The 21786-nt window shown below is 42.7% G+C and overlaps 2 protein-coding genes across 6 annotated transcripts in view; one reads left to right on the forward strand and one right to left on the reverse strand.

Moving 5' to 3' along the window:
* The window catches only part of samd11 (sterile alpha motif domain containing 11), a 57046-nt gene extending 45553 nt beyond the window's left edge, over nt 1-11493 (forward strand). For 4 of the 5 annotated variants that reach the window (XM_058409775.1, XM_058409774.1, XM_058409778.1 and 1 more), the window contains exons 8-13: nt 5284-5399; nt 5893-5971; nt 6435-7114; nt 8015-8139; nt 8581-8691; nt 9692-11493. In XM_058409775.1, coding sequence (XP_058265758.1) covers nt 5284-5399; nt 5893-5971; nt 6435-7114; nt 8015-8139; nt 8581-8691; nt 9692-9931 — 1351 coding nt within the window. In that variant the 3' untranslated portion in view covers nt 9932-11493. The remainder of the gene's footprint in view (nt 1-5283; nt 5400-5892; nt 5972-6434; nt 7115-8014; nt 8140-8580; nt 8692-9691) is intronic. The other variant, XM_058409776.1, reaches the window with a different exon arrangement.
* A 2667-nt stretch (nt 11494-14160) lies between these two features.
* noc2l (NOC2-like nucleolar associated transcriptional repressor) overlaps nt 14161-21786 on the reverse strand; it is a 40151-nt gene continuing 32525 nt past the window's right edge. The window contains exons 18-19 of the mRNA XM_058409780.1: nt 15256-15336; nt 14161-14672 (exon numbers count right to left, since the gene is read on the reverse strand). Of these exons, the coding sequence (XP_058265763.1) occupies nt 14533-14672; nt 15256-15336 (221 nt within the window). The 3' untranslated portion in view covers nt 14161-14532. The remainder of the gene's footprint in view (nt 14673-15255; nt 15337-21786) is intronic.

Below are 21786 nucleotides of genomic sequence, written 5' to 3' on the forward strand. Positions count from 1 at the left end.
GCAGATTTGAACAGCCTGTGCGGATAAATTGACCCCGTGCAAAGAGAACACCTCGCAGGCACACATTAAGAGCAGTAAAACAGGGGGGATATGCCCTACGTTTTTTAAATAGCATGAATATTTCACATTAATAATGAACCCAACATCCAACTCTAATGAATACTGCATGCTGATTTTGAGTGGGTGACCACATGCTGGAGAGAAAAAAGGAAAAAAAGGAAGGAAACTGTATTGTATGCTGAAGTCAGGAAAGAAGAGAAAAAGGGGAAGGAAGGCCAGCGATATTGAGGCAGAGGCAGCGATATAAAGGAAAATCTCTTTAATGGGATCCGATTGCCAGTGGGCATTACTTCTTTGCATCCTTGTCCGATTTGATCTTGTCAGGCGGTATTTATGGGGCTTTGGGCTTCGCCGGTCGTCCAGGCGCCGCACACCTCCCTGCACTCCCCTCCTTCCCATTTTCCCCCTCCCCGCAAGGCCCTGGCGCTCGCCTCCGCCTCCAAAGAAAGCCCAAGCAGCGGGAGTGGGCGGGTAATTGCTTGTCGATTATTTATGTGGCACGGGAAGCCGGAGGATCGATAATGGGCTGGTGAGACGAGGCGTGAGAGATGGAGGGAGGGAGGGATGGAGGGAGGAAGTGGGCTGAGGGGGGGTAGCGTAGGCGTTGCGTTCTGTTCCGTGCCCTGACGGGAGCACAGCATGCAGCTCGGGCCAGCCAGCCGCCCTTACTCCGCTCACCTGCCATAATTAGCCACACAGGACTACTGATGTTAACTAGCCCTGCATGCTTTCCTGGTCAGGGGTGAGGGGTGGTGTGTTTTTTTTTTTCTTTTTTTTTCACTTCCTCTCTTGGTTTTCTGGATTTAACCCTTGCTTTACCCATAATAGTGCATACTTTATGGCCCCACATCAGCTGTAGCTTTGGACTGCCTCCAGTTAGGACAGAGAGGGTCACATGCTTTTGCCATTGACTACAAGTGACATTGTAAAAAGGACAGGCATGTCCAATTCCGGCCTCCCATATAAAGCATCGACTGGGAGCCAGGCAGGCTGAAAGGGTGAGCCGAAAGCCATTGCTCAAGCTCACCTTTCCATCGACTGTCCATAATTGATTATCCAATGCCCATTAGTGGCTATTGTTAAAAACAAATCATTACAGCGATCAATAGCTCTACAGCCCCAGCCAACCATTTGTCTGATTGCATTTAGGGAATCTGCAAGGCAAATCCTAATGCGTTTGGCATGTGGAGCGGCAGTAGGAACAGACAGTGGTCTGGGGGTGGGAGGTGGTGGTGGGGAACGGGAGTGAGAGCACGAGTGAGAGCCTCATGCATTTTAATGAGCTTCCTGTGCAAATGTGTTCCTGTGGAGGCAAGGCGAGGCGAGGCAAGGCAGGAGCGGCACGGAGAGCGGCTAATCCCCTGCGCTCCGCTCATTAATGGCCGTCCTGTCAGCTCCGCTCCACTCCTCTCTCATCTCTCTCTGGCCTGGCCAGTTTATACACACACACATAAGCATGAACACACACGCGCACACGCGCACACACACACACACACACACACAGGCAGGGTGCAACACTGCCACCACACTGACAGGTCGTCACACATGAGGGAACCGCCTGAGGTTTAGAATGGGGGAGAGGAAGAGAGAGTTGGTGAGAAGTATGACATGGTTTGCTATTTAGGACAAATATATAAAACTGATATAAGAATGGCTCATTAATAGTTTCCCTCTGGTGAGAAAGAGAGGGACTGAACCTAAATGAAGGGAGCATGTGAACATTTTGGGAAACACTAACAGTTCTATCCAGAATTTCTCTGTGTACATTTATCTGTGTGTTTGTGTGTGTGTGTGCGCTGGAGGTGTGAAGGAGTTAAGTCTCAGCAAAACACAAAAACACCTCTCCTACTAGCCCAACCATCTCTTATCACCCCCCTTGGAAACCAGAATGAAACGGTTAAAGCCTGCCTCCTTCTAAATTGCTTCCTATAAAAAGAGAAGCACGTCTGCCGGGTACGTCTCCTCATGATTACAGCTAATTACGATCGAGCGGACGCCTCGCGGCCCCAGTCATGCAGCTTTAATTGACCGTTATTCATCTGCGGGCCGCGCGGGGCGGCACGAAGCTTGGCGGGCCCCGGCCAGCGCCGCTCGGCCTAATTGTGCGGCCTGAGGGATTAGACCAGGTGATTACACACTTCACAGTGTAATTACATAAGCACGGCTGGGCTGCCCGCCCGGCTCCAGGCTCCAAGGTCATGCGCTGCCTTCTCCGAGATTAATTGGCGCTGCCACCGAAGCGCAAGGCACCGGCGGAAAGCGATTATACGATTAGCATTAACATTTCAACAGCGGCCCCGATCGATCGAAGACACCCCCCTCCACTCTCTCGCTCTCTATCTCTCTCTCTCTCTCCTCCCCCACTGCTTGTTTCAACCTCTTCCTGCTTCACACTCCTTTCTTTCCTGTTCTGTTTTTTTGTATGGTAGATTTTTTGTTGTTTTCAGGGATAATGACATGCAAGGGCTATTTAGTTTGGGCATGATGGGAGCCCATGTAGCGCAAAACAAAAGCTGGTTCTTTTTTCTTCCTTTCTTGATTTCACGTTGTTTCTTTCCCCTCGTTGTGTTTGGATGTTGGATGCTGGTATGTTTGTTTTGTGCTGCGCTGCTCCGGTTCCCTCCCTCTGGAGCAAGAACTGCTCACAACAACAAAGCAACGACTCTGTACTCTTGCCTGTGTGTTGACTTCATACAGTGTGTGAGAGTTCCTGTGCATGTGTGCAGGCTTTACATACTGCATATATTCATATATAATATGAAGCACTCAGAATTACTGGCACCCTTGCTAAAGATGGGTAAAAATATGGTTATAAAATATTGCACATGGTTAAGTAGCTAAATCTCACATTGAAAACATGAGAACGTTCTAGCTTTTAATTAAATTTATTCAAAGAATACAAAATAAAAACCCATATCAAATACATTTATTATTCGCAAAAATATGCCTCACAATTATTGACATTGCAAGAAATCCCTATGATCTAAGTGTAACCAAAATATAATCCCATTTTTTTTTACTTCTAAGTTTAAGTTTTCACCTGGGTGTGCAGGAACATTTACATGGCTATCCAAGACTTCCTGTTGCACTAAGGTATAAATATAAGGTGACACAGAGGCTAAATCTCCTCTGTCATTGAGTAGTATGAAAGCTTAGACTTTGATAAATCAGGCAATGGATAAAACGATCATATCCACTTTTAGGACAATAATCAAGAAGTTTAAAACTACTGTAATTGTAATAACCTGCATGAATATATATATATATATATATATATATATATATATATATATATTAATATAATAATAATAATATAATAATAATATAATATTAATATTAATAAATATATATATATATATGTATATATATATATATATATATAATATATTACACATAGGCTAGCCTTCAGCCCTGCACTCATCAACTCAACCTTATGCAACAACCCAGAGAAGTAGGCTACATCATCGTATTTTCTTGCTTGGTACAATCTCTCTTATCTATCTTCCTCGCTTTTTTCTCTCCTTGTCACTCTCTCCACTCCACCGCCACTGCTCGATAAAGGTGTATGCAGTATTGAATAAGAGCTGCCTGTATTCTCTGGCCATACAAAAGGAGAAAAACATAATTGAGGGCCTTTTTGAAAATGGAGGGGTGGGGGGACCCACGCCACACACCACCATTTATTGGCTGAATGCAGCCAATAAAAGCCAGCAGGAGTAGGTGAGTGCGTGTGCGTGCATGCGTGTGTGGGTGCTCAAGGGTAGAAGAGGAAGGTCTGTGTTAATTAGGAGGTGCTTCAGCCTGTAGCCCAGGCGAGGCAGAGGGGCCGCCCCAGCTGTCAGAGTATGACATGCTCTTATTGTGTATTCAGCCCTCATTACCAGTGTGGCGGGGCCGAGGAGCGAGCAAGGGAGGGAGGGGTGAGGAAGGGGAAAAGCCCAGGGTACAAACTGTGCCGCTGGCCGCAGCGTGACAGGACTGATGAGGGGCTATTTCTGCACGCTTGCACTGGAGCGAGGGATGAAAAAAGGCAAAGAGGAAGTGTGCAGCATTTACATAATACATAATGTTAAATACACACCATGTATCATACTGAAGAAATAAGAGGTGATTTTTAACATGTTGCAAAATAATAGTGGACTGCTGAAATGGACAGTTCTTCATTTAAAAAAAAAAATTCTTTCATGTTTTACTTACTAAACAAACAATAATCATATAATTGGTAAAGCTACCATAAACAACATTCATTTGTAATGTTGTGAAGCTTATGATTTACATTTTATCAGCCATATTTGAAATCAGCCCCCAATCTGAGCAGCCTTCCGTAAGAAACAACTTATAAGGGACTAATATCTGAATCGTTTTATTTATATAGCATTTTTAACAATGGACATTGTCACAAAGCAATTTTACTGAAATCCGGATATAGACATAGATCGATAATGAGTAAGCCAGACTCAAAAGGGAACATATCCCCTCCTGGGTAACACTAGTGCAATTCTGAGTAATTACTCATCATTAACTGTACACTATACAGTCAACTGAGTGTGTTGATAGTTTTTAGCTTTAAATCTGTATAAATTCTATTCAGTAAGTGCAATGTTTATGCCATCCAAAGATATAGGCCCTGTTGCATGCATTAACATGCATCCCAGGTGATCCGACCACGAGCGGACAGCCAAGATGCGTAGCCGCTCACACTCCTTCACTTCATACGTTGTTTTTGCTGGACACATTTATTACGTCAGTTATTTTCCTAAGTGAGGCAAAAATCCTATCTCACACACCTGTAATGCAGTGTTTCAAATGTTTTTAATTGCTTCAAATGTTTAAATGGTCTGCTAATGGAACTAACCCTAGACAACTGGAGCTGATTTGGTCTGTGCTCTTATAGCTTCACAAACGCAGTTTCCATATGCATCCCACAACACCTCTGCCTGTGGTTTGGGCGATGCATCTTCAAGACTCATTTGACTCCATTCACACCTCTGTCTACTTACATTCAGTTCACCCAGGACACCTGTTAACACCAGGTGTGCATGTTGCAGCAGAGGGAACGGTTTCCTTTAGTGAGATGATTGCTGGTCAAAGTTTTTGTTGTAATTACAGGCAGTAGAGTGGCAAAAAATTTAGAAACTGCTCTATTAATGGAATGGAAGTCTCATCTATAAGGACAGAAGTCATTCAGGTTTATTCATTCGGCTTGTTTTTGTGTTCACACAGAGAGTTAGCCCATCCTCCTCCACTGCTATCCCCGCAGAACGCCCCTCACATCGCACTGGGCCCTCATCTGCGACCACCGTTCCTCGGCATGCCCTCTGCTCTGTGCCAAGCACCAGGTGAGGATCACCCACTTCACTCCACTCATCTACAAATGTGATTAGTGTATAGTATTGATAATTCAGCAGCATAGTGTACTAGTTGGATTTATTGTGAATTATTATTATTATTATTATTGTGAAGTTGAGTGAGGATCGATGATATTATGAATTTTACAACAAGTTTAGAAAAGTAGATGCAAACTGTTACAGTTTTTTTAAACCATTAGACACTAGTTTATTACTTACTTATTAGACAAAGATCTGTGAAACTCAAAACACTAAATATCTATTATATCTCCGGTTTCTTTGTCTTATTCAAATGCTCGGAAATCTTTTGCCCTTGTCAGTATACTAGGCTTGGAAAACAAACATATACAATATCAGCACATGTAGTGAATTCTGAAAATATTGCTTTTTTTTTTTTTGCATTGTTCACCATTACACATTACAGTATTTTTATCGTCTGTCTCATGAGATGAATATGATTTTTTTTCCTGTTTATTCTTTACAGCATACAGTTTCCTGCAGCCTGCTCAAGCCGAGATGTTTGCACGTCAACAGGAGATGCTGCGCAAACAGAACCTCGCTAGGTATTGAATTATTAGTGGAGTGTGTAATGATCATCTAGCAGTATCGCATCATGTCTGTTAGGCTTTTATAACAATACAACTGTACAGATTTAAAATGTCCAATATACCCATAATATCCTTATTGTCTTATTTTTCGCGATTATTAGCAATGTTAATAGTTAAGAGTTAACGTGCGACTGTACATGGAGTAGTGAGCTGGAGATGGAGGTCATGTGACAGGCTTTAAAATGATCATATTAACCGCAAAATGAATCACTGTTGCAAATGGTCACAATTAAGTATTTTTGTGTTCTTTAGATTTGTTCAGGGAGGCATTGTCGAAAAAAATCGCTCTCATTAGAAAAACCTTAAAACAGATAATTGTGGCTAAATCAGAGTTGCCCAGTGAACTTTAAGGATTTGAACTCGTCTACAGTTTTTCAACACTTCACTTTGCCTGCATTAACCAAAGCCCTTATTGCAGATTGGAGATGTCTGCCGAGCTACTGAGGCAAAAGGAACTGGAGAACGTTCAACGTCAGCGCCTGTTAGCCGAGCCGCTTGCTCTCCATCCAGGTCTCCCTGCTGAGCACCCGGCTCTACGTAGCCTTCACGAAATGCCCGACGACGTCACCCGCCGCAATGCCATGCTGCTCTTGCGCCACAACAACACACCTCTGCTCTCACTTAGCCACCAGGGGGCGATGGTGAGCAGTGCCTTCAAAGAGTCCAGCAGCCGTAGAAGCTCAAAGAAAGGTGGCACGCCACAAGGGGATGACCTGTCCCAGGCCAAGGGGCCGGAGGGAGACACGGACGGACACGATGAAGACATGAAAGACTCAGATAGCGACGGCGAAGCGGGTGAGGAGCGGCCGGAGGGACTGGCTAAAGCAGATGGGCACAGCCTGAACTCCGATGCTTGCCAAAGCAAGGACACGGCCAAGCCCAGCGAGGCACTGAAGGAGCTCGGGGAAGGCTCGGGCAGGCTCAGTGTCCCCTGCAGTTCGACAGCGCCAGAATCACCCAGCCATCATCTCTTCACACCAGGACTCAGCAAGAGTGAAGCCAAGTATCTCCCACCAGGGGCGCTGCCTCCTTTCCCCATACTGCCAGGACAGACACTGCCCTTTGGCTTCCCCTACGCCAACCCCTATTTCCATGCCGGTGAGTTTTGATCGTTTTATATAAGTGCCTAATCTTATCCAATGGAAAGTGTTGTCTAGACATAACAATTTTAAGGTCCTAGTCCAAAATATCCAAGATAAGAAATCAGAGATTGAAGATATCAGATTGCAGATTTCTGCCTCAGCCTCATTGCCTCACCATACAAACACACACATACACACGCACAGTGTTTCTGGAGTCTGAGATCATACGCCTGCTCCACTCTTTTTGTGAGCCATAAAGTTTCAGATTCAGAACCCAAACAAAGTCCCTCAGAGAGAGAGAGAGATACAGAGAGAGAGAGAGAGAGATAATGAAGCAGGTTCTTTTAAGGACAGTGTCTCCTAAAGAGGAAGAACCCAATCTAAATCTGAACTATTCATTCACTATCACAAGACAAACACCAAAAAGTGAAGACTTTATTTTTTAGATATTTCACACAGACAGACACTTTAATATCATGCTTTATGAATGAATCAGCATATTTTTTTAGTACTGTAGAATAAATATTTAGTTATAAGACCAGTCACTTGGAGTCAGGACTATGAAATACGACATATTCTGTAATCCCATCAGCTAAAGGTTTATCGCCGTTCATGGAGGTGCTATTTCTCTCTCCTTCTCCCAGAGCACCGTTCCAGCCATCTGAAATACATTACCTACACGTTCACCCTGCAGTGCAGGGACCTCCCATAGGAAGAGGCCCCATTTCTGACCCTTACTGAACTCTGAAATAGATGGGGTCATTAACCGAGCCATGTGCGTGTTATGTGTGTGCGTGTTATGTGTGTGCGTGTTATGTGTGTGTGTGTGTGTGTGTGTGGAGGGTGGGGAGGGGCTGCTTCATGGGGATTCTTTTTCTAATGATTTATGCTTCCTCTCGGCTCGGCGGGCTGCCAGGCGCCATGGGAGGTCTGTTTGTGGACGGGGAGGAGGCGGCGGCGGCAGAGGACATCAGCAAGTGGAGTGTGGAAGAGGTGTGCAGCTTCATCAGCAGCCTGGCAGGCTGTGGAGAGTACGCCCAGGTGAGGACAAGAGCAGGAGCAGAGCGCCACACACTTCCTCTCCCCGGCCCTCTCGAACAGGGGGGATGCCGGAAACGGAGAGAGAGAGTAGACAGGAGGGGGAGACATGGGCTGTAAATTCATAGAGTGGCCAGAACGATGAATTTATAATAGCGCTATTAGATCTTAGTGACGGCTAGCCGCTTTCCAGTTGGCTGTTTGAGCGCTGGCCAAAGGCCGCTCCGCACTGCTCTTATCTTTGTCTCGCTCACAGCTCTGTCCCTCACACACGTCACACATCACAAACACGTGCATGCTCAGTGCATCATCCATATTCACATCCATTCAAAAGAAGCTCACCACATCGCTGTGAATGCTTACGTGCATGCTGAGTGAAGATTAAATGATAGTGAGTGTTATGAGCATGTGACTGTGAGACTGAGGTCACGTGTCTTTTGTCAGGTATTTCGGGAGCAGGCTATTGATGGAGAGACGCTAGCGCTGCTGACTGAGGAGCACCTGCTCAACCACATGGGGCTGAAGCTTGGTCCAGCTCTCAAGATCCGCTCTCAGGTATTGAACAGATTGTCGTCACTTTTTTTTTTTTTTTTTTTTTTTGTGCATAATGTATGATAAACTTAGGAGATTTGTGGCTTTTTGTTAATATTTAAAAGGTCATTTTGTTAATAAGATACAGGGCACAGGGTGCACGCAACAGTGATCAGACGCTTGTGCGTTCAAATCCTAGTTACAGTTTGCTTTAATGCATTTCAATTAAACAGTTAAGACTTTTTCAGTGCTACTGTAAACATCATTTACCTAATTTACAACAGACTAAATATAACACATAATGGATAAAGGAATGGTTTGTATTACACAATAAAAAAAAATCTTCAAATTGCGTTAAGTGAGAAATAAAACACCACAGCGCACATTGCTATAGGAAAATGATTAGCGATAGGATAGTGCCGTCACAAAACAAGTTTCTTCCTCTTGCACTATTATTATTTACATTACAGAACCCGGCCTCTCTTTTTTCCCTTTCTTGAGGTTAATATGACAAAAAAGACAAAAAATAAAGAAATAACACAGCTTCACATGATCCAAGCAACCAGAAAGCACAAAGCACAAAGTCATCCGGAAATCCTTAAATAACGGTTAAATAAAAGTCTTTTTAAAGAAAGCTTCCCTGTAATAATGATTAAGTTTTTCTTTGTTGAACACCAACATACTTCTACACTAATGTGCGGTGCTGTATGATGCATTTATTACATGATATATATCATTCCTAACTGCCTGCTCAGGGTCATGGTGGTTTAATTTAGGCTAGTAAATAGAAGCAACTATGAAAATAATGCATGAAAATCTTGCATGATAAACTGTCAGAGGCAGAATTCACAGATTCTCGATTATTTTCCCCTTTGATGGTATTTCATTTAAGTAATTTAACTGACTTGAAGACAAAGCTGTTACTTTAAACATACGGATACTGCATGCAACCAGAGAGTTCTTATTTCCTGTTTATTCTGTATGTGAATTGTAACACTATCATGTATGTGTCTGTTATCCTCAGGTGGCCCGACGCACTGGCAGAATATTCTACATGACCAGCTTCCCGCTGGCTCTCCCACTTGCACCATCTGCTCTGCGCCCGCCGGACCGAGACCCCCTGCCCGCAGAGACCCGGCCACCATCGGCCCGCAGCACCTCCTCCCCGTTCAGTGCCCCTCCGGCTTGCCGCACTTCCCCCAAGCAGGAAAACGGAAACCCCCCTACGGGAGCAGCTTACGACTCCACTAAAGCGCACTCATAGAGAATACCATTAAAACGCTGACTGCTTCCGCATACAGCCGGAGCAGCGCTACAGGAAGGAGACGGACATGGAGAAGGGGGGGGATGACAGGAAGCGGATGTCTTTGAACTATTCTATTCTTCCTTTCACCCCCCCAACCCCCAAAATCGGGGAAAAAAGCGAACTTGAGGACCTTTGCGCTGAGGCACTTAAAATGTGGCAAGAATTGTACAGATATAGTGACTGAAACAATGCAAGTCTAAACAGCTCCACCCAGTGCAGTGGCTGCGAATAAACCAAATCCAAAGATGAGCAAATGGGGCCTGGAGACGAGACAGGAAGCAACAGTGTGCGTGTGTGTGTGTTGTGCATTTGCGAGATAAACGTGAGCAGACAGAAGTGCTTCAACGGCATGTCAGAGAGAGTGAGAGAGCCGCAGCGTTCTTTCGTGGCAGGCAGACAGACCCTGTCTTCGCTGTGACGAACTCTTGCAGTACCCCGAGCCTTTCAGAGCAGAGAAATCCAACATAAAAGACCATTTATTTTCCTGTTTTTGTCTTTCTTAATCCAGCTTCCAGCCGTTTCAAATCCCAGTTCTGAGAAACGGAATCATCTTGAGAGGATTAAAACACACACACACACACACACACACACATACACACAAATGCAGCGAAGAACTCATTTGCTCTTCATCAGTGCAACTATGCATTCCACAGTCCAATACCAAAGATGAATGGACGTGTGGAATTTAAGTTGATAGCTTGTTATTGTACAGTTTCTGTGACAAATAGAAAAGGTACATAGCTGCTCCCGGGCTCTGTGCAGGGCGTTAAGAGAACACAGAGCACTTAACACTCTCACAACCAAAAGCCATCATCTGAAGGAACAGCCAAGGAAAAAAAAAGACTTTCTGGGTGCGTTGCTCTGTGCTGGTCTGCTGGTTGAGGGTATCTGATCTCCAGATCTGTGATGTAGATGGTGAATCATTCAGAGGTCACATTTATTACTGAGGGAGAATGTTGCGTTGAATTGTACAATAAAAAGACTTGCTTTAGACAAGAATATAGTGAAGGTAACACCAGTGGTACTTTTTGTTAAGTATTGTTGCACGAATGACATTTTTTTTTTATTATTATTGAACAAAATGTGACTGACTGACTTGGTGGCACTTTTGTTCAGTTTTTTTTTTATTCGCTATGTATTCTAGCTGAAATACAGAGTCCCGATTTCAAATGCTACTTAAGCATATAAATACAAGGAAAAAAAAAAATATTTATAGGATTTTTTTTTGTCGTAGGTGGATTGACAAAATACCATGTATAAATAAATTGTCCGCTAAATGGATCCCAAAGAATAATAACTTTTTTCCTTTGTCTTTGTTGCAGGGAAATGAAAGGCACAAAGCTCTTTATGCAAATGTTTGAAAAAAAAATTGTTGTTTCCCCCCCCCCCTTTTTAAAATGTAAGCAATGAATTAAAATCACGTCTAGATTTTCTGTCTTTGTTTTGCCTTTATCCTATTTTTCTATTCACCAATGGGTGGAATAAATCCTATGGAAAACTTCCAGATGCTTTCCCCTGTATGCCTCCTGAGTAATGTGTTTATTTCCAACCTCCTCCGCTGCAGTCGGGTTAGGGAGTGGCGCCCGGGCTGGACGGTAAATCCCCCAGTCGGGGAGAAACTGGGGTGTGTGTGTGTGTGTGAGAGTGAAGGGGGGTTTCAGGTCAACAGCAGCTGTCAGAGCATGCAGTACAGTCCCAGGCCAAGGCCTCTGAGACCTCTCTGTCCCACCTCGTTTACAAAACAACTGACCCTCAGGGACTCCCAGCCTTAAAAAGTGTCCTGACTGCACACTGTGACTGTCAGCACCAGGTGCCATGTGTGATGCCTGGGCTTAGCGTGAGAGCTGTGTAAAGCCTAGTGACACACACACACAGCATGGCAAATTTTCAGTGAAAACAAAGCAGAATTTTCACTAATGCTGTCCAGCTGAGGCTCCGTCTCGGTGTCCCGAGTTCAACTTTGTCGGTGCTTCCGAATAGCACCTTAATCTAATAGAACTCCTGAAACTGGGGGCTGTGTCAGGGCCGACAATACGGAAACAGACACAAGCTCTTAGTCCAGAGTTATACAGCCAACACCTATGTGCTAGCCAAGAAACTGGAAAAATATGGAAAATAGTAGCAGTCATTTATTAACTTTGTCTCAACTCCCTGCATCTTCATCACTAGAGCTGCCAGGATTAGAGATTATGGATGCAATACAAAGATCCAAAGAGCAAGACTAGATTTACGAGACGAGAGTATCACCGGCTGTACGGCAGTGTCGGTAATACAGAACCTGAGACGCTTCTTAATAGGATGAAATTCATTCAGGTTTTTTAAACTGTAAGACAGAACCGTCATTAAAATGAATTGTCTATATATCTGAGATATTTAAAGTTAAGCTCAATTAAAAAAAAAATCTTTTACAAATAGTCTGATCTATATACTGCTTTTCAAGTATACAAACTAAAAAAAAAAAAGAATAAATAAATACAGAACTAATTTAAACCTCTTTCAGGAACTAAGCAATGCTAAATTGCCAGTCTGGAGGCACTTGTGATAAATTTGTGATAAACCCCTTCTCATTTGGCTATTTTCTCAAATCTTCAAGCCTTCCTGAACTGAAATACAGTTCTCTTTTGCATGTATCTAAATCCCAAGTGAAGTTAGAAGTGTTTAAAATTCTGGATACACCCAAACGTCAAAAGGGAGAACGCGTTTAAAGATTCCAGCCTGACTGAGGTGCAGAAGCAATGGAAACATTTTGACAGCAGCGATCCGAGAGCAAACGGACTTCTGTTCATTTCAGTACAGCACGTTGATATCCACTGAGCAAAACCTGACATTCACTGTGTGAGGAAATCACATGTAGCAGTCTAAACTGTAAAGGCTGTGGGGTTCTGAACTGGATATAGACCCGCGGAATTATTTTAGTACAACAAACAAAGAACTTGAAATGAAATGGAAAAAACTGCCAATAGTTTATCAAGTATTTCCAAAGAGGACCCAACTTCTTCCACAGCAGATACTGGCATGTAGCAGCAAATCCCATGGATTTACGTAAATTATTTAGCTGAAGGCAGCTCATCAGGAACCTCATCAGAGTTCAGAAATGGAAGTGTTTTCATAGACGTTTATAGATTTTTCATTCGAGTTTCCTATCTGGGCTGATTACCAAACTGACGACCGGGCTGTTAAAACCCCCCCAAAAAACTAGAACACGTGTCAGATTCAATACGTGTCTACTCTGTTAAACCACTAGTTAAAATTAGTAACCACTTTTACCAGAAACCTTGTTACTGAGAAACAACAGTTACTTCAGATACATACATACATATATATATATAAACATATATGACACATATATAAATATATATTTATATATATATATATAAACAAACATATATCCATGAAGTAACTATTAATGCTGATGAGTATTTTAAAGGTAATATCTCCATTCAGTCATGTTATTTTCCTATGTGGACTTTGGTAAGCAAGACATTTAATTTATCTTTCCAAGAATTAGTTAAAAGGGGGAACTATGTTTACAGTTATGTTTAGTAAACTGGCTCCTTAGCCAATATGGGCTTTACAAAAAGACAGAACAGCCTAGGAAAAAAATAATCATTTTCTTTTTGTTTTAGGGAAATTCAGAGAGGGCTAAAAGTCCCCATGCAAAGGGAAAACTTTTTAGCAAAATAACTTCCAAAACTGTTCATAAACCATATAATGGTTTATATTAAACATAGTTTTTAGATAGCTTTTAAGAATGTATTTAAATCATTCCTATGGCTGGATTATGAAGCTGAAGCAAGGTTGTAATGTGACTTACAGTAAACCTGGAAAGAAAATATCTCTCTCTCTCAATTATTAATAAATTCAAAAAGACTGGAAGACTTGTTGTAGACCAACTGAGAGGAACAACTAATGAAGGCACAAGCGCCATGGTGCACACAGACACAGTCCCCTACTTACGGAGACTTATGGGACAGTCTGTATTTTTATATTTTCTTAAAGCGGTGTATTTTATTAGTGGAAAAACAATTTTTTTGGGCTGTTTGCCAGAACACTGTGTGTGTGTGTGCGCACACGTGCATACAATGTTCTTAAAAACAGCATGTTCTCTGAACACTGAGTGTGTGTGTGTGTTTCAGCATTTCCCTCTGGTATAAAATATGATGCTTTAGACACATAAAAACTCGATGTTCAAAGCAATCATTCATTTTTGCTGATTTTCTGACTCCAAAATGTCACTAAATACAAAACGAAAGGCAATATCATTTTTTAACATATTTGGCAATATATTGTTAAGACAATATATAATACATTGTGGACAGAAGAAGAATAGAAAAACATTCATACAAATGTTCATATTGAACGAGAGAATTCTCAAACTGAACAATGCAGTTGACAAACATATCTTGTACTTGGCTGTAAAATAGTGAAACTTGACTCAGAAGTGTCACCATCTGACCTGTGCAAAGAGCCAGATTTACAAATCAATTAAGCATCTTTCATTTTCATCACAGGATGCGTGCTTGCATCATGACAAACTGCTTGCCAAGTCGCCGAGGCCATCAGTCTTGGTCTGAAAGCTCGAGGTCTTCGACCATATCCTCGTCTCCTTCTGCCAGCTCCTGCAGCTCCACGCTCGACACCTGCTTGGGTGCTTTACTTTTAGAGCCAGAAGCCTTCTCTTCAGCCTCCTCACTGCCATCTGTGAACAAAATCAAGACCAGTTCAGAAACACTGAAGGACACGGATGTCTCGATCTGAGTTTTCCATCAATGTTCACTAGTAAGAAGCCTAATAATAAATCCTAGTGGCATGCAAGTGACTCACTTAGCTCACTGAGCTGTGATTTCTCTGTAACGTACGTGCAAGGCATCATAGCCAAAAAAAATTCAACATTTAAAAAAAAAAAAAAAAAAAATTATTCCCATCACATATGAACGTGATGAGTGAGCTGTGTCTCTCTCTCCTCTGGGCTGTTGCAGGAATCTGTAGGTGTAGCTTGCTTTAAACCCTGGCAGAAATGAAAGGCGTCTCACACTAATACAGTATGAAAGTTCCAGGAGAAGCCTGGAGCCTGAACACGGAGACGTTCCAGAGGGAACCGCGCTTTACTGTGGAGGACTGTGCTAGCCCCTTTACAGGGCTGCACACAGAGCACACCTCAAAACAAAAATGGCTCCACTTAAACAACAGCAGCAGGATTTCAACATCCCCCACAAGCGAAGGTTACACCAACAGAGAAGATCCTCAGAAAACAAATGTGCTGTATGCATGGAAACACTGACCTGAATCTTCCTCTTCATCATCATCAATACCACTCATGTCTGACAGATCCTCAAGACCTTCGTCATCGTCAGAATCACCATCTGTTGGAAAATCAAGTTTAAAAATAGAAATAAAAATTAAACAGGTCTAAAAAGACATGACCTTGCTGTTTGCTCAGCCGACTAAGAAAATACAAGACTGAGAAATAAGCCTTCAGTGGCAAATTTGTTGTTAATCCTGTATGTGAGAGTGAGAGAGAGGGAGAATCTTTCTGGGCTTTGAAGTGGGGATTTGATTAGCTGCTGCCTGGGAGGTGAGCACGGCGCAGACGCTGCCTCCCTCTTAATTACCCAGCAGCACCCAGGAGCCAGAGCGAGGCGAGACGAGACGTGGTGAGGGGAACCAATCTGCAGAGAAGAGAGAAGCACGGCGGAGCACCACGTGTGCGACGCTGACGAGCGGAGACATGCACCTTAATAGCGCTGTGTATAGGCTGTGTGACGGGCGCGTGGGACGCAAGAGTTCAGTAAAAGTTTAGGAGCAAAACAAGTTCAGGGGGTTTGTGAGCACACAAAAGTTACAAAGCCAACAGGCAACAGCAGGTTTATGGCAAGTGATCATAAAACGTATTAAATTTTCTGCAAATAAGTAACTATTAGCTAGCAATACTAAACCTAACTAATTCTTTCTAGTTAAATTTGTGACTAATCAATAGGCAGCCCTATATGCACTTTATTAGGAACCCTACACTTTCATGCAATTATTTAATGAGCCAATCATGTGGCAGCAGTGCAATGTGTAAAATCATGCATGTATAAGCCAGTGACTTCAGGTCATGTCCAAATCAATCATCAGAATGAAGGGATCAAGTCTGATCAGAGGGATTTTTACTGTAGTGTGATTGTTGGTGCCAGAAAGGCTGCTTTGCATATTTTAGAAATATCTCCTGGGATTTTTACACACGACTGTCCCTACATTATAATCTAACAATGGGAAATACCAAAAACAGCAAGCGACAGACCTGTTGATGGAAATGTCTTGTTGAGAGAGAGAGAGAGGTCAGAATAAAACGGTCACTCTTCTCCTTCATTCTGATGTTTGATGTGTATCTGTATCATGCAGCATGATCATATATGTTGTGCTGGTGCCAGACGACTGGATGATTAGAACTAGCAAGTGTATAGGTGTGCCTAATAAAGTGTACATTTATGTGCGTTCTCTGTTATATACTACAACACTGTCAACGTCTCACTTCTGATTGGTCAAGTATTGATTCTCTTTCTCCCACACATCCCCAATAACTTCCTATTCATGATTAAGGACATGAGGAAAAATCTGAAATTATGATTATATTGCTAGACACTGACTGGAATATGCCTTACACAATAAATGTATTCATAACCACTACATGTGCTCTCTCCATGGATTATAACCATAGTTGTTGATGGGAACGTACATGTAGCCTAATGTCATTTTAGGACGCATCATTTTAATATCTTTAACGGATATAGAATAAGTGACAAGCATATGTATACAGACATGATATATAGAGGTTATTACATTTTTCATAATATTCATGCCCCGTTTATTCTACTAATGGAGACCAGTAATGGAAATACCTTTTCATATTCATGCATGAGAATCAGCACCAGTCATAATGTCTGAAATCACAACTCAAGATCCCATCGCTGCACTCCGAGTCGAACTTGATTCTAAAACCCAACCATGCAATAAAATATAACATGAAGTGACATCAGCGACATGTCACTCGCTTGTAAGGCGGCGAAGCAACAGCAGGACACTCGATGTAGAATCATGGGGCAGATAATCAGCACTGGCTTCTACCAGAGATATTTTAGGATCTGCGGTCTTTTAAAGATTACTGCTTGTCAAACTGTACAAGATGATCCAAATAAAATCTTGGATAAAAAAAAAAAAAAGTTAGTGATGAAGTTTTATCTGACAGTCAGTCTGTCAGAGAACATGATAAAGATGCTTTAACCGTGGATCTGCGATTAAAGAAAAATATTCCTCGGGTCAGTTTGGGCTTGGGTAGAAAAAAAAAAAGAAAAAAAAAAAAGAGGTTACATAAATAGAAAAGGCGAGCATCGAGCACCATGGCAACGGGCACACGCTGAGATTTTAATAAAAATTTGACACTTCCAGAACTTTTTCATTCGCCGTCTCGGGAGTAGAAATCATGGTCTTGCTCAGTAGTTAATGCCCAGTGCACACTACATAACTTTTGAAAATCTCGGAATTGCTGACATGGCACAATTTTAATCATTTGCTATGTGTAGTTTTGTGGATGTAGCAGTGTCTCCACTGCACGATCGCTCGCAGATGAGCTGCACACGCTGCTCTCTATTTCACCTGGAGAGATCCTTGCTAAAGTGCTGCTGATCCCAAAATCCTGCTTCCCCAAGAAAATAAATGCGGGAACGCTCTCTCTTTGGATTTTGTGGCATTGTCACTTTTTTTTTTCTTGTAGAAAGGGGGGGGGGAGGAAAAGGTTGATGGAATACTTGCTGTGGTTGTCTGTTCTGCAAAGAGAACTGGAGCTACAATGCAGAATATGTTATACACGATACCACCAGGAATCATTGTGTTTTGTTTCGTGTTCGTTTTTATTTATCCTAACAACCAATTGACAATGATGTGCTGCAGACGAGCCTGAAACTATTCATCTTTTGGTAAATTAGCGCTTAAAAAGTACATGAAGCTTAACAGGGAGAGGGAAGGGAAGAACAAGATTAAGCAAACTATCAAATCAAGACCTACTGGAGTGTGAGGATGTAACATAAAATGTAAGTGTCTTCATATAACCCATCAGTCCAGTTATACAAGCAACTCTGTGGCAAGTAAACAAGGCAATGTAATCAACTTGATGCAACTAAACAAAGTGGGGGGGAGGCTCAAAGAACTGCGGCTCATCTTACAACCACGACCAGATCTCCGACATGGTCTGCCTCGAAATGACCTTAAATACTGAGATTGTACACAAAGGAGTGCTTAAACAGCCCCTCTATGAATTTGCTGTAGTGAGGACTCCAACCGGTGTCCTGCTAAGCTCTTCCCTCCTCTAGCCATCATGTTGGCACACAGCGGCGGCTTGGCCAGTGGTGCCAGTCGCTCACTCCAGGAGTCCCCACACGCTTTAATTGCTGTCAGGAGCCCCACTGCAAGATTTTCTCACACAGCCTGGTGGCTCTTGCCTTTTCATTTCCCCCCACCACAAAGGCGTTAACACACTGATAAGTGGTGTCTGGCCTGACACGATCCCAATCAAATGTAACTGCTTAAGCTGTGAATAAGAGAAAAAATGGGAAAAAAATCATTTAATGCAACCATATAAATGCTTAAGTCTCATGTAATGGACTTTGGGAGGAAAAAAAAGAAAAAAAAAAAAAAAAAAAAAAAAAGAGTGCTACTTCCTGGTCTAAGGGGTGAAGGTATGGGGCCAGTTAAATCTCATGTGGAGGGAGAGACCGCTAACGTCTTTCCAGTCAACTGTTTTGAATTACAAACCCCCACTGGGATCCAAGCCTGCAAAAAGAAAATCGCTTCCTGCGAAACCATGCGAGAGGCGAGAGAGAGAGAGAGAGAGAGAGAGAGAGAGAGCGCACACAGAGACAGTTGTCCAGGCGTTGTGAAGACTCTGCACAATGAATAGCAGATGTTCATTGTGAAGAAATCTCGATTCGAACTGCCTCCAACCTTTACGGGACTTTTTACGCGGCTGTCGGACCGTAAGCTGCAGAATTTGGCAAGGACGGCGTTTGGCCGACACATGACCCAGCACGGAACTCTGGATTTGGCGGGGTTAAAGGGAGGAGGAGAGGAGAGGAAAGGGCAGACAGCTGGACTGTTCTACAGACTACACACACACACACACACACACACACAGACCGCTGGAGAGGAAGGACATACTAAAAAGATGGAAAATCTTCCTCACGTCTGAAGTTTGATATTAGCAGAGCTCCTCTTTACCGCCTTTATGTCAGCCAGTGAGACAAGAATTCCTCTGAATTCTGAGATAAATGCACCAAACTCAAGATCTTCAAAGTTTTACATTTGAAAATATTAAATATATACATTTGAAAACATATCCGATCTCTGCTTTTTACAATATTAGATCGATTTATTGTAATCTACAATGATTTTAGAAAGTATTCAGTTCTTCACTAATGATACTGATAGAATGGTCTCCTTTTTCCCCTCCACCAAAACATCTACAAAGAAAATAGAGGCATAGTGAAATGTATTAAAGATAACATATAAATGACCACATTCAAGTCTTCAGGACTTTGTTGCTGCACTTTGTTCCCTTGATGCTACAAGTCGGACGTGCATAGATTTGAGCATCGGCTGTTTCTCTCTGCAGAACCTCTCAAGCTCAGGCTGGATGAGGAACATCACAACATCGCTATTTCAGGTCTCAACATAGATGTTCAATCAGGTTATGTCTTGAGCACTCAAAAACATTCACAGACTTGTCCCGAAGCCATTCCTGTTCTATCTCGGCTGTGCATTTCGAGTTAGTGTCATGTTGGAAGCTAAACCTGTGCTCCAGTCTGAGGTTCTGACTGCCCTTGAGCAGGTCTTCCTCAAGGATGTCTCTGTACTTTGATCTGTTCTGATCTTTTCTCCTGAAGTCTCAGTCCCTGCTGCTGAAAAACATCAGGTGATGAGCGAGGCCTGATTTCCTCCAGATGCAGCACTTGGCATTCTGAGCTCAATCCTGGTTTGACCATCTGACCATAGAATCATGGCCCAAATTTCCTTTAGGTATATTTTGGCAAACTCCAAATAAACATGTTTTTTTTTTCTTCTGTCTGGCCCCTCTGCTATAAAGGCCTGATGGGGATGTACTGCAGAGATCTGCCAGGTTCTCTCTCATTTCCACACCTTAGATCCTTACCCACCTCCCTGAATAAAGCCCTTCTCTGTACCCTGCTCAGCTTGGCTGCATGACCATCCAAGAACAGTTTCAGTGGCTCAAACTTTCTTTCTGCCATTTTAAAAGGCACTTTTCAGTCAAAACCAGTGTTTCACTCTCAGAAACTTACTATAAAGTCTGTAAACTAGAACATGAACTATAATATAATGTTATAGAAATGGACAAACTTCCACCATACTGCCACTAGATGCATTTTTAGAGCTACTGCTTACTCAGTCCAAATCTGTATATAAATAAACATAGACACATGCTACAGGGTATTAGCTAACCTAGCACTTAAACAAGCAGAACTTCGATGAGGATGTCTCAATCACCAACAAGTCTAATCCTTCTTGACACAAATTTCTATGCTGGAAATAGCCTTAAAATATACATCAAAAAGGAAGGAAGCTGTTGAAGTAAAACTATTTCAGACATCTGACCTTGCTGTGACAATGACCCTGTCTGAATCTCCACAAACATTCAACTTCTCATTGTTAAGATACCGTGCTAACAAGAACCTCGCACCAGATGCCTGGGTAGACAGGCAACCCGAAAACATAATGCCTCCGTCTCCAAAAAAAAAAAAAAGAACCTACATTGAAAAAACTTTTCACTGCTATATAAAAATGGTTTCTTACTAGGACTTGACCTACATTTATAGGAAAACTTGCCAATAGAAAGAAAAAAAAAAAAAGAAAATTTGAATTGCGAAGTGAAAAAAGTGGAGCATTTTGATGGGCACTTTTAAGTAAACGCCTTTCCCCACTTCAGGCTGAAACAACCTTTACAAACAGCCGGCTTAAGAACAAAGTCTTTGACAGCAAGTCTGGTTCTTTACTGTGATGTGCAGTGTCAGCTGTGGGACATTAAATCGACAAACGGGCCATTTACCATATATACACTTTAATCGAATAGTAATGATCACTGGAAATCAGAAGAACCAGAGCTCTATTTTGTGTGCAAGAGCAAAGGGGATGAATAATTATGGAGATTAAATTGAAAATATTTAAAACTTTTTAAACAAAAAATTTAAAAACAACCTTGGTAAAGCTTGTTTATGCCTTTTCATTAGAGTATATTTTGCAGACTAAGAAGGAAAAAAAAATTAATCTATTTCCACAGTAAGCCTGAAATGCAACAAAGCGAGAAAAAAATAGGGATTTAAATACTTTCTGTATGCACTCTCTCACTGACTTGCTCGCTCAGTGACTGACTCACTGTCTGCCTGGCTCGCTCGCTCAGTGACTGACTGGCCGGATGGCTGGCTCAGTCAGTGACTGACTCGCTCGCTCAGTGAATGACTGACTGACTGGCTGGCTGGCTCGCTCTGTCAGTGACTGACTGGCCGGATGGCTGGCTCAGTCAGTGACTGACTCGCTCGCTCAGTGAATGACTGACTGACTGACTGGCTGGCTGGCTCGCTCTGTCAGTGACTGACTGGCTGGCTGGCTGGCTCGCTCAGTGACTGACTGGCTGGCTGGCTCGCTCTGTCAGTGACTGGCTGGCTGGCTGGCTGGCTCGCTCAGTGACTGACTGGCTGGCTCGCTCAGTGACTGACTGGCTGGCTCGCTCAGTGACTGACTGGCTGGCTGGCTGGCTCGCTCAGTGA

The sequence above is a fragment of the Hemibagrus wyckioides genome, linkage group LG15 (genome assembly GCF_019097595.1).
Source record: "Hemibagrus wyckioides isolate EC202008001 linkage group LG15, SWU_Hwy_1.0, whole genome shotgun sequence".
NCBI lineage: Eukaryota > Metazoa > Chordata > Actinopteri > Siluriformes > Bagridae > Hemibagrus > Hemibagrus wyckioides.